Below are 14,235 nucleotides of genomic sequence, written 5' to 3' on the forward strand. Positions count from 1 at the left end.
GCCTAGGAGTGGGCTAAATGAACACTTTCCAAACATTTCCAAGGCACAAATCTCTTTCCTCAAATGGAAGCTTCTAGTATGTCACAGCTAAAGAAAGGCTGGTTTGACCGAACCAAGCAGGGAGGGGGTTTCAGGTTCCCACCGCCTTGCTGCCCCCTACCTGCCAGTCTGAGACTCCAGATGATACCCAGAAGCCTTCCATCGCTCCCACCCAATCCCTCTTCTCTCCACATCATCCCCTGGGAAAAGAGCATGGGCATGTGGGAGATTTTGGAACATCCGTACAGTCAGTATTTGTTGAGAATCTGCTATGTATCAGTCACTACTCTAGGCACCAGGACTAGAGCAGACAATAAGGCCGTGGACTTTGCTCTCACAGAGTTCCCAGTCTTTGGGGAGGCCGTCACAAAGATACTTAGGGCACATTGTGGTCAGCAGTGGTAATCAGATGGGTGGGACGATCCTACTTTCCCCGAAGCATCTAACCCTGGCAAGGCCTCTGATAGAACCCAGGCCTCTCCACTCTCAGGCTGGTGCTCTTTCGCCTATCAAGCTGCATCCAGAAGCGGTGGCCTTTCTCTGGACAAGAGGGTGGGGAAGAAGGGCTGCTAGGAGGTGAGTTTGCTCCGTTCTTGGGTCCTCAACTCAGATGGGGAAGGGACTGGGGGCTTCTAAACTCTGTCTCCCAAGCTCATGGCTTAGAGCTGTTCCTGGAAACACCCTCCTGCCCTCAAGTGGGATATAAGTTCCCTTAACTCCCTGAAACCACAGCAGAGGCCCCTGGGCCCTTAGAGCCGGGCCTGCGCCATTCTCTGCAGGCAGCCTGGGAGCCTGGCTGCAGGCCGCAGTGAGGGGAGAGCCGGACCCTGAGCGCCACTCCTTGCTCAGCACTGAGGAAGGAGCTGGGAGATCCAGTCTGTGGGGAAGATGGGATTCAAGGCCCTTTCCTCTCTGCAGTTTTTGGACCAACTCTACCACCGTATGACCTTGGACTAGTCCCTTCTCCCCTCTACGCCTCACTGTCTTCATTAGTAACTTGGAGTCCGATGACTCACTCTCTGCCCAGCTACCCCGAATCCTAATTCTGTTACAGTCTTACTCTGCTGGAAGGACAGGGCTGAGCAGACACCCCTAATTTGTGCTCTGGGTTCTTGAAGACCTCGTGATCCCCTGGGAAAGAGACTTTATGGTGATGCTCTCAGGCCAGAGGGCAGGAGGACGCGGCAGAGGAGTCACGGGGATGTCTCTGAAACGAGTGGTTGGGTCTGTGGGCTGCCTGAGGTGGGGAGAGTCGCAGGAGCCACACGGAAGCTGGGAGCCAGGCCCTGTGTGGGCTCTGCAGAGAGGGGCTAGTGCCTCCGCTGGCTTGAGCTCTCAGCTATTGGCAGGGATGCAGGGGCCTTGGGCTGAAAGGCACTCTGGCTCCAGAGTCCAACCTCCCCACGGAGGTGGTGGAGGCTCTCAGCTGCAGAGGCTGACCTGGAGCTCATTCTTCTGATGGGCAGGCCCCTGTCCTGTGGGGCCGGGTGAGCATGACGCCAGGCTGCCTGACTTTCTCCCCTGTGCCCACCTGCCCCAGTGTCCCTGGTGTGGAGGACAGGTCTATTGAGAGTCACCCCCTGCTCCTCTGGCTTCAGAGCTCCGTGTGCAGGTTAACACACCCAATCTGACCTGGTTTCCACTACCCAAACTCTAGGGTTCCTCCTCAGACACTGTCAAGGTGCACGTCTGCAAGACTTCTGGGGCAATAAGGTTCTGTCGGGAGAGAGACAGGTGTGTGGACAGCACTAGGGGAAGGGGCCTTGGGGCTGGTGTGGGGCATTGGGGGCGCTGGGGCTGGCACCCTGAGAGGCAAGGACACCCCCCTTTTGCTCCTGTGGTGGCAGGGCCAACTGAACTGCTGGGCAAGGAAGTCCTCGTTCGGGGCGGGGGACTGGGACCTCAGCAGTGGGGCCTGAGGTCAGAGGTGAGGACACAGTCAGGGAGGTGGGCTCAGGACAGACCCATGCCGTCAGAGCTCACCTCGTTGTTCTCAAATGAAGGGAGCTGTCTGAGTCCCAGTTCAGGGGCAGAGCTGTCTGATGCCAGCCAGACCCCAGGAGGCACAGGGTGGGACGCAGGTGCTGGAGGAAGCACACGGAGAACTGGCTAGCAGGAAGACTTTATTTTGCCCACACCCCCCAGCCCACAGCTAAAGCAGCATGGCACTATAGCCCTGTGGCCCTAGATGGGCAGGGGCGGCCTGGCCTCCTGATTAGTGGCTGTGGCCATGACCACTATGGCTGTGGCCATGACCTTGACCACTCTCGGGGGGACAGCCACCATCCCCGAAGCCTGGCCCGTGGTGGTGGCCGGGCTTGTCTGGATCAGGTGCCGTTTCATGCATCTTGTCATGGGAGGCTACTGTAAGCTTCGCCACCAGCATGGAGAACTCCTCGAAGCTCAGCTGCTTGTCTTGATTTGTGTCCAGATCCTCCATGATATGGTTTATGGCTCTGTCATTCTTCCTCTGCTTCTGTGGATGGGGGAGATGGGGTGCTCAGGGCGGGCTGTGGCCAGCGAGCACAGCAAACAACCCCATGGCCAAGGCACAGAGAAACCTGGCTCCTGCGCCTCAATTCAAAAATGAAAAATGACCATCATCCGAGTGCCTGCAGAATAGCCAGTGCTGAGCATGTGCTAGATTCTTGCCCATTTATTCTGCACTCATCCAAACACTGTGATACTCTCCATTTCACAGCAGAGGAACTGAAGTCAGAAGATTTCCCCGAGGTCACACAATTAGCTAGTATAGAAATGTCACCCCATTTGTCTCTTGTAGCAAGTTTAACAGGTTGACTTGATATCTTCCTGGAGGAAGACTTGAGGAAACTGTCTAAGAAAGGTAATTAGTTTTTGCAGAGCGGTGAAAGGCAGGCTCCTGTTGGACTCAGAGCCCAGGCCCGTCTGCTCCCCTTCCCCGTCTCTCCCTTCCGTCTTGTTACTAATTAGTGGCAGGCATTTCAGCCTGCATGGTGGCGAAGCAGCACAGGAGAACACAACGGGTCAGATCGGGGGTGGGGGCGAGCAGTGTGGGTGCTCCGCTGACCCCCCAGGTGTCCCACCCTTCTTAGTCTAGGCCTCTGCTTCCCCAAAGCCTCCAAGTTTGTAAAGAAAACAGAAAGACTTGGTGGGACAGATCCTTTGTTTTCCTGCAATTGCCTCATCACTTTCAGACCGGGGAAATGAATTCACGATGCCAAGTGCTTGGTAGGGCCACTTTGGGCTCCATGCTTCCCAGCGTGCCTTTCGTTGGTTCCCTACCTTAGACCCTTCGGATTAGAGAAGTCCTTCAGGTCTCATACAAGGCTTGGGATCTCCTAGGCTTCTGCCAAGTGTCGTCCTCAGTTGCTTCCCTTCCTAACCTTTCCGTGTCAGCCCAAGTGTCCCTCCTCAGAGGGGCCCTCTCATCCACCCAGCAGTCCCTCTACCCAGCCCTGCCCAGCCCACATCAGCCCCGTGCCCTCTCTTGTTGCCCCTGGATTTGTCTGTGCTCTTTACTGTGCTTCTTTACAGTGTGGCTCTCCTGCCCGGACAGTGGGTCCCCATTTGCCACTACTCCCCCATGCCCATGACAGGGACACACACTGCACACATTCCATTAGTCCAGCTCGGGGCACCTCGAGTGGCGGGGCACCCACTGCCTTTGGAGGCTGGGTTCAAGAAGCTAGAATTTTCTCCTTAACCACTGCAGACTGCACTCCACCCTCCGTCCTTAGCACCCATGGTTGCCAGGCTGGGTCAGGCCTGCTGGGAGCCCAGCCCTACCTTGAGAAAGTCGGGCAGCTCTTTTTTCACCAGCTGTTTGAATTCCTTCTGGCTCAGGGAGTCTCGGGGTTCCAGCCGCGCAGAATACTGGTGGAAGATGTTGATTACTGTCTCTAGGTCTCTTTCCATCTGCGACAACTGTTTCTCCATGGTCCTACTGCACTCTCTCTGCACGGTGGAGAAGCGAGGCCTGGGGGCTTAGAAGAAAAGGCTGTCACAACCTGACACCTCTTAACGGCTGCTGCAGGAATGAGGGGGTGACAGCATAAAAGGAAAGCCTGTCTGCAACTGAACTGAGAGAAGGCACCATCCCAGACATGGGAGAAGTGGATTTTAGAATATCCGGAGAATGCCAAAAAGCAAAGCATTTGGCATTATGCAAAACAGCAGAGGACAGGAGGCTGGAGCAGAACAGGATCTAAGACAGTGGAAAGGAGCTTTAAAGTGGGCGGGTCAATCAAAGAGGGCTTCCAGGAGGCGGGTTTGAAAAGAAGATGGGTTAGGGGGAGTAAAGACAGAGTGGTAGGCTGACTCCTGCCCAGGGAAGCTGGCAGCTGGCTTACCCAAAGCGAGAAGTCACACAGATGAGTTTGACAGCACAGTGCTGGCCCAGCATTTATAGGCGGCCCCTGAGCTGGGTACTGAGCTCTCTCGCGGGAAGATTGCTTCACAGGTGAGCAGTGTGGTAATGCGAGCTGGGCTTGTCACTGCCAGGAAGGGGGCTGGGGCGGGGCAAGCAGGAAGTGTTCACACAGCTCCTTTGCCTTTTTGTGAAATTCCCAGCCCTGGGCCTGGAGCTGCTTTGGAGGAAGCTGGTTGGCTAGTTCACTTCCCTTCCACCTCGACCCCCTGCCTTTCCTGAGCAGGGCAGAAAGCAGCCTCTCCTCTGGCACCCCTCACTCTCCCCGGGCCCCGTCAGCTGGGACAGCCGTGGCTGGGTGGTGGGCCGAGGGCCCCTGGGATGCCCGACTTGTTCTGCCGCTCCAGCTGAGCAGCCCAAGGACGTCTGGGTCTTCCAGCACCTGCCTGGCTTTGTGCTCAGTGCCCTTAGGAGGGTGGGAGGGGGGATGTCATGGGGTTCATAGGCTCAAAGGGGCGAGATAGGAATAGAAGGGCCACTGGAGGGGGTCAGCGCCCCTTGTATTGCAGGTGAAGAAGCTGACACCCAGAGAGGGACCTGAGCAAGGCCACAAAGCTGGTTGGTGACACAGCAGGAACTGGGCCCAGACACCCTGGTTCCTGGTTAAGGGCGGTTCTGATTACTGGAGTCCCTCTTGCAGTCTGAGTGAGAGAGCCTCAGGGTGAACTTGTTTCTAAAATACTCAGCCTTATTTTTCTCAACATTGCTCCCAATGTGGGAGCCATGCCCTCAAGGAACTTAGATGCTAGAAGACTATTACTATTTTGTGTAGCTTCCTGTGGGCAAGCTCCGTGCCTGCCGCACACATCCCCTGACTCCCTGTTGCCCCGGAGAAAGTTGCGCTGTTCAGCACAGCACGCCGGGCCCTCGGGAGCTGCCGGCACTGCCTGGCCAGCCTCCCCTCTGTCTCCGCCAGCACCCCCACCCCGGGGGGCACACAGGGCTCACCTGTCACGTGCACCTCCAGGCCTTTGGCCTTGGGCTGCCACCCAGGAGTGCCCTTCCCCCACTACTGGGTGCATTCCTATCCACCAGTCAGGCCTCAGTTCAAACACTGCCTCCTGGGAAGCCTGCTCTCTTCTCCCCAACTGGAAACAATTTCTTCTTCCTGGACAATTACTCCTACAACATTTCTGGCCCTAACAGCTCCTCCTGGAGTGAAATTATTGATATGTCTTGCTTTTGTCTGACGATTGTTTGTAGATCCTCAAGGAGAGTTCTTATTCATGTTCACGCCCTCCCAAGCACACTGCCCGGTGCTTGGCACGCGGGAGACCTCACACTGGCTGAAGGATCCTGTCCCTACTGGCAGCCCTGCCCCTCGACCCAGAATGAGTGCATGAAGGACCTACTGTGGGCGCCTTCCCCTGGCCTCTGGTTTCCCCCAGCCTCCCCCTTCCATCAGGGAAGCTGTTCTCTTCTATCTCTACCCGATCATCTGTGCAGGAACACTTCCCTCTCTGCCCGGCCCTCTGACTATTCTGCCCTCTGATGCAGTGGGCAGCCCCTGTGTGTTACCCGCAAGGCCTGCCATGCACAGCTGAGACAGCACACAGAACAGTGGTTAAGAGTTCAGATTGGCTGTGTTACCTTAGGCAATCTACTTAACCTCTCTGTGCCTTACTTTCTTTATCAGTAAAATAGGATAATAACAGAGAATTGAGACAGTACATGTAAAGCTGTAAGAGCTCAGTAGAGAAGACCTTTTCATTTATTCATGCAAGTATTGATTGAGCACCTACTATGTGCCAGACACAATGCTAGATGCTGGGGGACCTGGGTGAGTCCCAATACATAGGGGAGTCATAATCTTATATACTGAATTCCTAACTATGTTTTAAACTCTCGGGAGCTAAGGACAGGGTCTGGCACAGGTGCCAAGCATGCAGCATGTATTTAATAAATGCTTGCTGATGCATGCTTGAATGAGTAAGTCATCTGGGACTGAATGAACAGTGCAGATACAGCTCAGAATGCAGAAAAGGGGACTTCAGGTGCCTGTCCTGAAAAGGTCTGCCCTCTATTGTTTGAGCTAAAGGAGGGAGCACAGACAACAGCAGGCAGCCACTCTGGGCCTGGGGGCCCTGCGGGGGGAAATCTGTTGCTCGTCATCTCAGCAGGTGCTTCTCCTGTGCGCTCCCACAGCGCCCTCTGCTGCCTTAATGCACATTTCACTGTGGACCAAGGATTCCAGACACAAACTCGTACAAACAAGGCATGTGGAGTAAACTGGTGAAGCTGGTGGGGCCTGAGAACAATAGCACTGCCAGTAGGTTGACTTGTGGCAGCTGGCGTGGGGTCCTAGGGCTGGGGACACCAGGGACTGGTGGAGACAGGGGTGAATGGGAGTGTTCCTAACTTGAAGGGACAGCAGTACTCAGCCTCAGGTGAGGCGGCCAGGTGGGAAGGTGGACCAGGTGTTGCTGGACCTCCCAAAGGTCCAGGAAATCTGAATTCTTTTTTTTTTTATGAGAGGGCATCTCTCATATTTATTGATCAAATGGTTGTTAACAACAATAAAATTCTATATAGGGGACTCAATGCACAATCATTAATCAACCCCGAGCCTAATTCTCAACAGTCTTCAATCTTCTGAAGCATAACGAACAAGTTCTTACATGGTGAACAAGTTCTTACATAGTGAATAAGTTCTTACTTGGTGAACAGTGCAAGGGCAGTCATATCGCAGAGACTTTCGGTTTTGATCATGCATCATGAACTTTAAACAAACAAGTCAGATATGATTATTCATTTGATTTTTATACTTGATTTATATGTGAATCCCACATTTCTCCCTTATTTTTTTTAAATAAAATGCTGAAGTGGTAGGTAGATGCAAGATAAAGGTAGAAAACATAATTTAGTGCTGTAAGAGGGCAAATGTAGATGATCAGGTCTGTGCCTATAGACTAAGTATTAATCCAAGCTAGACAAGGGCAACAAAACATCCACGGATGCAGAAGATTTCTCTCAAAACAGGGGGGGTGAGGTTCTAAGCCTCACCTCTGTTGATCCCCAATTTCTCACCTGATGACCCCCCTGTGACTGTGCCTGTCTTAGGTTGTTCCTCCCTTGAGGAATCTTACCCATCTCTGGCTAACCAGCCGTCTCAGGAAATCTGAATTCTTATATGCAAAAGTCTGCTTATAAAATCTGTTAACTAATTTTAAGGAAAAACAAAGCTATTAACAACAAAGCATGGTGCATGTTGAGCAGAGCACGACTGCAGGCAGACGGCGCACTCTTGATGTTTGGGTCTGTCTCCTCTGCCCCACTGTGACTCCTCAAGGCAGGGCCGCTGCCCCACTCACCTCTGTGGTCCCAGGAGCAAGGGCCTGGCCTGGTAGGCATTGGGGGAACATTTGTTGAAGGAATAAATGCTGGGGTGCACGAATAAATGAAGAGATAAGTGAGTATGAAAGGAACACCAGTCTGTCGCCCTGTGACTTTCTGCAGAGCCATTGACTGTGATCCTATAGCGTCAATTAAGGATGAAGGGAAAAGGGAGCAGGGAGAAAAGGATTAGCAGTTGGTGGCTGGTGAGGCTTCAAGACATACAGGGGCCTAAACTTGGGGGAAGTTGGCGATGGGCTCCCTCGTGGTCAGAAGGCCCAAGCAGGCCCATGGTAGTAGGCCAGCCTGGACTCGGGTGAGGATGGGGCTGAGATGTAGAGGTCCTGACCTTGGCAATCAAGATCAGTCAGTGAGGAGGCCCTGCTCCCCCAGCTTCCTCACTGCTGCCCAAGCCCGAGGTTGCAATGAGAGCTGGTGGGATGTGGGGTGTTCTTCTAGGGGCAACACAGGACCTCCTGCCAGGGCACACATTGGGGCAATGTTCCTCGTTCTAGACAGTGACTCCTTTGGGAGAAAAAGGAATGGTTTCCTCAGCTGTGCTCAAAGCAAGGAAGCAGACAAGGAAACAGACAGGGCACCTGCCATTGTGATCCCATCACTGTGCCCCTTCCCCCGTGCCTGGGACTAAGAGCGGGCCTGGGTCTTTCCCCTTCCCCACAGCCAGCCTACTGTTATGCTGGCCTTTTGCTCCTTCCTAGCTGTTGATATTATACCAGGCATCATAATGGGGGTGTAACACTAGGCACCAGCCAGTGGGATGTCCCCCAGGCTCTGTGTCCTTTGGCCTTTGGGACCTGGTCAAAGCTGACAGAGGGCCTAGGGGCTGGGAACTGGGTTCTTGTCTTAGCTTTGACAGACATGCTGGGTGGGCTTTGGAAGTCATTTCCATGCCCAAGTCTCCATGTTCTTACCCACTAAGGGAGGATGTTGGATCAGGCGGCCTTTAGGTCATTTCTGGAGGCAATTCCAGGTAGGGATGGAATCTCGATGGGCTGTATGTATACTTTGAGCCCTGTGGCTCCAGAGCTCTGTCTGATTCCCCTATTTAACTGCTGTTACCCTGGCAGATGAAATCAGGTTCCCCCTGGGCACAAGGCAGCTGGAGCCTGGAGCCCAGCCCCTTCGAGGCCACATACAACAGGCTGCCTCTTCCTCTCACCCTCCCTTCCTCCTTGCTGCCTTCCTTGCCTCTGGGCCAGCCCACAACTCCCAGATGCCCTTCCATGGAGATTTCTGGTACTGGACTCCTGACCCTAGGCCTCCTGACACTCCTTGTCCCTCCACTGCTCATTCTATGTCTCTGGTGCATTAGGGTATCTGTGGGCAACATCAGATCACTGTCCTGCGCCTTTGGGCTCGGTCCACCCCGAGCCTTAGCCGCCCTCCTGCATCCCTGCAGCCTTCACTGATGGGCTGTCCTGAGGTCTCGGAGCAGCCCTGCCCCCTGCCCCTGCTGTGCTGCTCTGACATCTGCAGGGAGGCCCCTCCAGGAACCTGACCTCTTAGACTCTTTACCTGCACGTTCCCAAGGCTGAACACCTCCCCCAGCCCCACTTCGGCTGTCTTTGCTCACAGCCCTTGTGATTTCTGGGAAACTTCACCTTCTAAATTGAAAAATCTGGTGTGCTCTTTTCTGTTCCCTAGCTTCTGTTTTTCTGATCTTCCTCCTTTTCTGTCTCTTGCAGATCCTGGTTTTTGTGCTCATTGTGTCCCAAGGCTCCAGATCCTTCCCGAGATTCCTGGCGAATATGTCAGTATCTCACTTGGCTTCCTCTGCCTCTCTGGAATTCCTTTGAAGTATACAGCCCGGGACAGAGAGTAAAGGGCCCTCACATACATTACCATGTTGGTATTCCAATTGCTGGCCTTTGGGCCATCTCCTTCTCTAGATTATTAACTCCTTGAGAGAGGGAGTTCTCGTATTTACTCATGCCTGGATGATAAACTTGGCATTTGAGAGATAGGTGATACACGTTTGCAGAATAATATGAAACTTGGTTTTGATGGAACCTATGATTAGAAGATGACTTCCTGTAATTAAAGAGTTGTGCAGCACAGGAGAATGCAGAGAAAACAAAAAAAGAAGTGGGCCGTGTGATGGAAATAGGGAGGTGGGGGAAGAGTCCCGTGGGCGAAAGGCAGCTCTGGGATTATCCGAGGGCCTGCTGCCCCCTTGCGGCCTACCTGCATCAGGACAGCTTGTGACGGTTGCGCCCTGATTCTCCACCTTAATGTCCTCAAGACTCGGTTACATTGAAGTTACTGGGTATCTCAAAGAGATTTTGTATATATCTATTAATACTACAATACGTCTATTAATGGATCATGTTTATTAGTATTTAAATATTAGAAATTAAAAAATTTTAACTACTTTTTAATTCATTTAAAGTAGCATTAGCAAACCCATTATATAATAACACATTTTTAAAATGAAATTTATATTTTCCAGAAAGACTCCACCAAAAACTAGTGAGAAAAGTATCTTTCTTCCTTTCTTTCTTTCTTTCTTTCTTTCTTTCTTTCTTTCTTTCTTTCTTTCTTTCTTTCTTTCTTTCTTTCTTTCTTTCTTTCTTTCTTTCTTTCTTTTTTTTTCTCTCTCTCTCTCTCTCTCTCTCTCTCTCTCTCTCTCTCTCTCTCTCTCTCTCTCTCTCTTTCTCTCTTTCTCTCTTTCTCTCTTTCTTTCTCCGTTTTTATACCCCTCTTTAATGTAAGGCTGAAAAGAATACCATTGGATTCTCCTATCTACTTCTGCATTCATTGTGCCATAATACGTTGTTTTGATTGAAAATACGAGGAATATACAGCCTCACACAGATAAGTGGTTGGAAAGGGGAAGAATACATTAGGAGCCTTTAAAGTCACTGTGGATATTCTTTGATTATCAAAACTTAACAAGTGGAGGTTTCTTAAACGCTAATTACCATGTAGAATCTAAAACCACAGCGATGAGTCCTTTGTATGGTGACAGTAGACTCCATTGGTCTGGCATGAAATCTGAATGAATCTTTTGTCCAAGCGTGATTTTGTAACTTCATGTACTGGTCGTTTGGAAAATATTGATTCAATGAGCTAGGCGTGTCTACCAAATGCTGACACATTTCATAATATAATGTGGTACACTATAATAATCACATTTGTTAGTATCACCACTCATCTCATCAGAAAAATCTTGGAAGTATTGGGAAACTGTCAAACTCATAGTGGAAGACACAAGTATTTCCGAAATTGTCATTTTTGCTTGAAAGCTCCCATTTTATTGCTGCTAAAGTTGAACTGAAAGTTTCACTCCATTCATTTTTTGAGACAATGTCTACCATATATACCCTGGCACGAATATCCGTAGGTTGGCGGTTATTTGTTCTTTCAAGGAAAAATGGTGTTCCGTGAAAAAAGCGGTTAGTTCGTCACCACTCAGTCACATAAGTGCTTTTCCTTGAGGCAACCGTGGCGGAGATTTTAATAAAGTGAGTGATTTTCACCATTTCATAAAGAACATTTTCAAATGAAACTTCATTTTGAAAGGATGCATTGTGAGGATTGTAGTGACCGCTCACCGCCTTCTACTTGCTGTGGGATTCGTGTCATCAGTGTAAATAGCACGGGGAGGAACAGGAGCGTCCTGGGAACTCTTGTGGGAGGCGTCCTGGGTGGGTAACAGTTTGATGCTGAGGAAGGGGGGCGGGCGAAGGGCCAGCTGTGCGGACACGTGGTGCCTTGTCCCCTGGACTGTACCGTTCTGTTCCGCGCCCCCATCCTGCCCCTGCTGGTGACCCCGGTGGGTGGGTGACCTCCATCCACAGCCTCCACACTCCTAGAGCAGATTCGTCCCCACGGGCAGGGCAGAAGGTCCCCGGAGGTCGGCACCGGGTTGGCAGGGCTCCCGAGGGCTGGGTACAGGACAGGAGCTGGGGGAGCCTTGGGCAATCGCGCCCTTTCCCAGGGAGGCGGTCCCCGCGCTTATTCACAGGGCGGGGCCGCGCTCCTGGGCCCGAGTCTGGAGTCCCGGAGCTCCGCTGGGCGTGCGGACGGCCTGCCGGGAGCCTCGCAGCTCGGTGCTCCGGGTCCCCTGCACCTTGGGTGAGGGATCGCGGGCTGTCTCCTCTCCTCCGCCCCAAGCCAGGGCCCGCGCGCTGCGTCCCCGGGGAGGGCGCGCCCTCTAGCGCGGGCCGCCTGAAGGCCGAGGAGGAGCCGCGGGAGGAGGACGCAGGGGCCGGGGGCCAGGTCGGCGAGGGAGGCTGGCAGCCTGCGCTCGGGGCCTGGGCAGGCGCGGGACCCACCGGTATTCCGAGGGTGGGTGAGAGTGTTTCTTCTTGAGCAGCCATCGCCCACGGAAGGGACTGGACTCTCAGAGGGAGTGTTACCATCAGCAAATTTTCTCCGCCATGGAACTGACCTCTTGTACCATCTCCCTGCCCTAACAGGGAAGGAATCCTCTGCTCTAGACCCATCCATGTGGTTCGGATTTCTTGGGTGTACTATTCCTGGATCTTAGAGCTCTCTTCTAGAAGAATGGGGGTTAATAATCTTAACATTGCAGGGTTAGTGTGCAGATTAAATAAAATTACATGTGTGAATGTCTACTGAGGCCTTGCACTAAAATCAAGTTGCCCAGGGAAACAGGACAAGCACCTGATGTGTGTTGGGCATCCTGAGAGGCCGGGAGGCACTGGCCCTAAGGAGGCCCACAGCTTGGCGGGGAGGCGGAAGGGGGCACATACCCTGGGGTGGGTATTGCGTCTGTAGCGTGAGCTCGGTCAGGCTAACGGTTGGTGTCTCTCGCAGGGCCGAGGTCCACACCCTCCTGTCTGTGTCCTGGGACACACGCGGATGCTGCTGTGGCTGCTTGTCTTCCCCGCTCTGGGTCTTGGGGCCTGCGGTGAGTTTTTCTTTGCTGGATCAGAGTCACTGAGAAGACCATCCTAAAGTCTTCTAACAAGCATTCTTTACATGTTTGCTCTCCCACAGTGATGCATTTAGAGCACGGAACTTAAGAGTCTGTAGACCTGGTTTCAAACCCTTGCCAGGCCTCCAGTAATGACTTTAAACAAGGTTTTCAGCTCCTTTAAGCTTATTTTTCCCACCGAAAACTGAGATAAGGTTGTGATCTCCTAAACTCACTGTGAGGATCAAATGACCTAATGCACACAAAGGATTTTGCGCTTGAGCAACGGGCACAATGATTCTATTTGTGTTTTAATTACACCAGTTGGACGCAACCTGTGACTGGGTTCATGCTTCTCAAGAAGAGAAAGTTCCCCTGTGGGACTGACTTGATTAGTGCAGGTAATCGGAATGGGTTCGCCACATACTGGTCCTACTGCTTCCACTAGGTACAATTCACACAGGAGGGAACTTTGCGGTTTTGAAGTGCTTGGATACATTCCCAGGTGTTTCCCCCCCCACCTAATTGTGTGTGCAGATGCAGCTCATGAGAGCAGGATATTATTTCCAATTCCCTGCCCGTGGCTCCTTAACTATCCTCCTGGGGATCACCTGGAGTTGGTGTTGGAGAAAACCCCTCTGTGTGCTGTTTGGTCCTCTGGTCAGCCCACAGGGGTTTGCCGGAGCTTCTCAGGGATCTGGCCCAAGCCTGTGGCGCTGAGATGGGAGCCAGGCGCTCTGGGGTTCATGCAAAATGGAATATTCCTTTGCAGGTGATTCCACCTGGGATGAAACACAAGCCACACGCATGTCCGATGGGCTTCAGGACTTGCTTAGCAACAGCTCACGGCTCACTGAAACAGACACGCTGGGTCTCGATGGTGAGGCTTGAGGCTGGCTGGATTTCTCATGTGGGCAGAAGTGCTTCTGGATGTACACAGCCTCTTGTGACTGGATGGTTGTGGGGACACATCCGCAGGGGTGGCCACGGGCCTCGGGTGTGGGGCAGGGCCAGGAGGGGACAGAGCCAGGAAGGGGAGAGGCAGCTTCTGCACTCAGCGGCCCCCTAGCCTGAGGATGGAGAGAATGGGTGCAGAGGTGGGAAGTGGAGGGCCTCCTCCAGGGCTCTCCCGCTACCAGGAGGCAGATACTGCTGGGAATGGCACCGGTGGCCTGGGACTAATAGACAAGATGCACCCAGTGACATGCTCCCCACCCCGGGGCTCCCCATAGATGTCTTCACCATCGTCTCTCGCAAGGAGTGGGGAGCAGCAGCTGTTGGCTGCAGCGCCCAGCTGACCCTGCCAGTGGATTTCCTCATCATCCACCATGTCCCTGGGCTGGAGTGTCACAGCCAAACCACATGCAGTCAGAGGCTGCAGGAGCTGCAGGCCCACCACGTGCACAACAACAGCTGGTGCGATGTGGCCTACAAGTAAGGGTCTGGGCACGAGGCAGGCGGGCAAAGCTGCTCTCAGGGCATTTCTCCTGTGCCTTCTCATTTCCGTTTTCCTCTTTTTCTGGGTCAAGGGTGTATTTAGGTTTATCATGAC

At 52.8% G+C, this 14,235-nt stretch overlaps 2 protein-coding genes across 18 annotated transcripts in view; one reads left to right on the plus strand and one right to left on the minus strand.

The window, feature by feature from the left end:
* Positions 1–2,149: 2,149 nt before the first annotated feature.
* Positions 2,150–4,539, minus strand: S100A9 (S100 calcium binding protein A9). Its single transcript, XM_017644207.3, has 3 exons — positions 4,371–4,539; positions 3,808–4,004; positions 2,150–2,515 (listed from the first exon to the last, which is right to left on the minus strand). Exons 2-3 carry the CDS (start codon positions 3,955–3,957, stop codon positions 2,255–2,257), a joined length of 411 nt encoding a protein of 136 aa, XP_017499696.2. The 5' UTR covers positions 3,958–4,004; positions 4,371–4,539; the 3' UTR covers positions 2,150–2,254.
* The window catches only part of LOC108386369 (peptidoglycan recognition protein 4), a 49,254-nt gene continuing 39,385 nt past the window's right edge, over positions 4,367–14,235 (plus strand). For 3 of the 17 annotated variants that reach the window (XM_073222104.1, XM_073222093.1, XM_073222105.1), the window contains exons 1-4: positions 11,800–12,091; positions 12,584–12,677; positions 13,456–13,563; positions 13,916–14,117. In XM_073222104.1, coding sequence (XP_073078205.1) covers positions 12,629–12,677; positions 13,456–13,563; positions 13,916–14,117 — 359 coding nt within the window. In that variant the 5' untranslated portion in view covers positions 11,800–12,091; positions 12,584–12,628. Of the gene's footprint in view, positions 4,481–11,751; positions 12,092–12,119; positions 12,257–12,317; positions 12,340–12,583; positions 12,678–13,007; positions 13,085–13,455; positions 13,564–13,915; positions 14,118–14,235 lie in introns of those variants that run through there. The other 14 variants (XM_073222094.1, XM_073222109.1, XM_073222102.1 and 11 more) reach the window with 13 other exon arrangements.

The sequence above is a fragment of the Manis javanica genome, chromosome 14 (genome assembly GCF_040802235.1).
Source record: "Manis javanica isolate MJ-LG chromosome 14, MJ_LKY, whole genome shotgun sequence".
NCBI classification, from domain to species: Eukaryota; Metazoa; Chordata; class Mammalia; order Pholidota; family Manidae; genus Manis; species Manis javanica.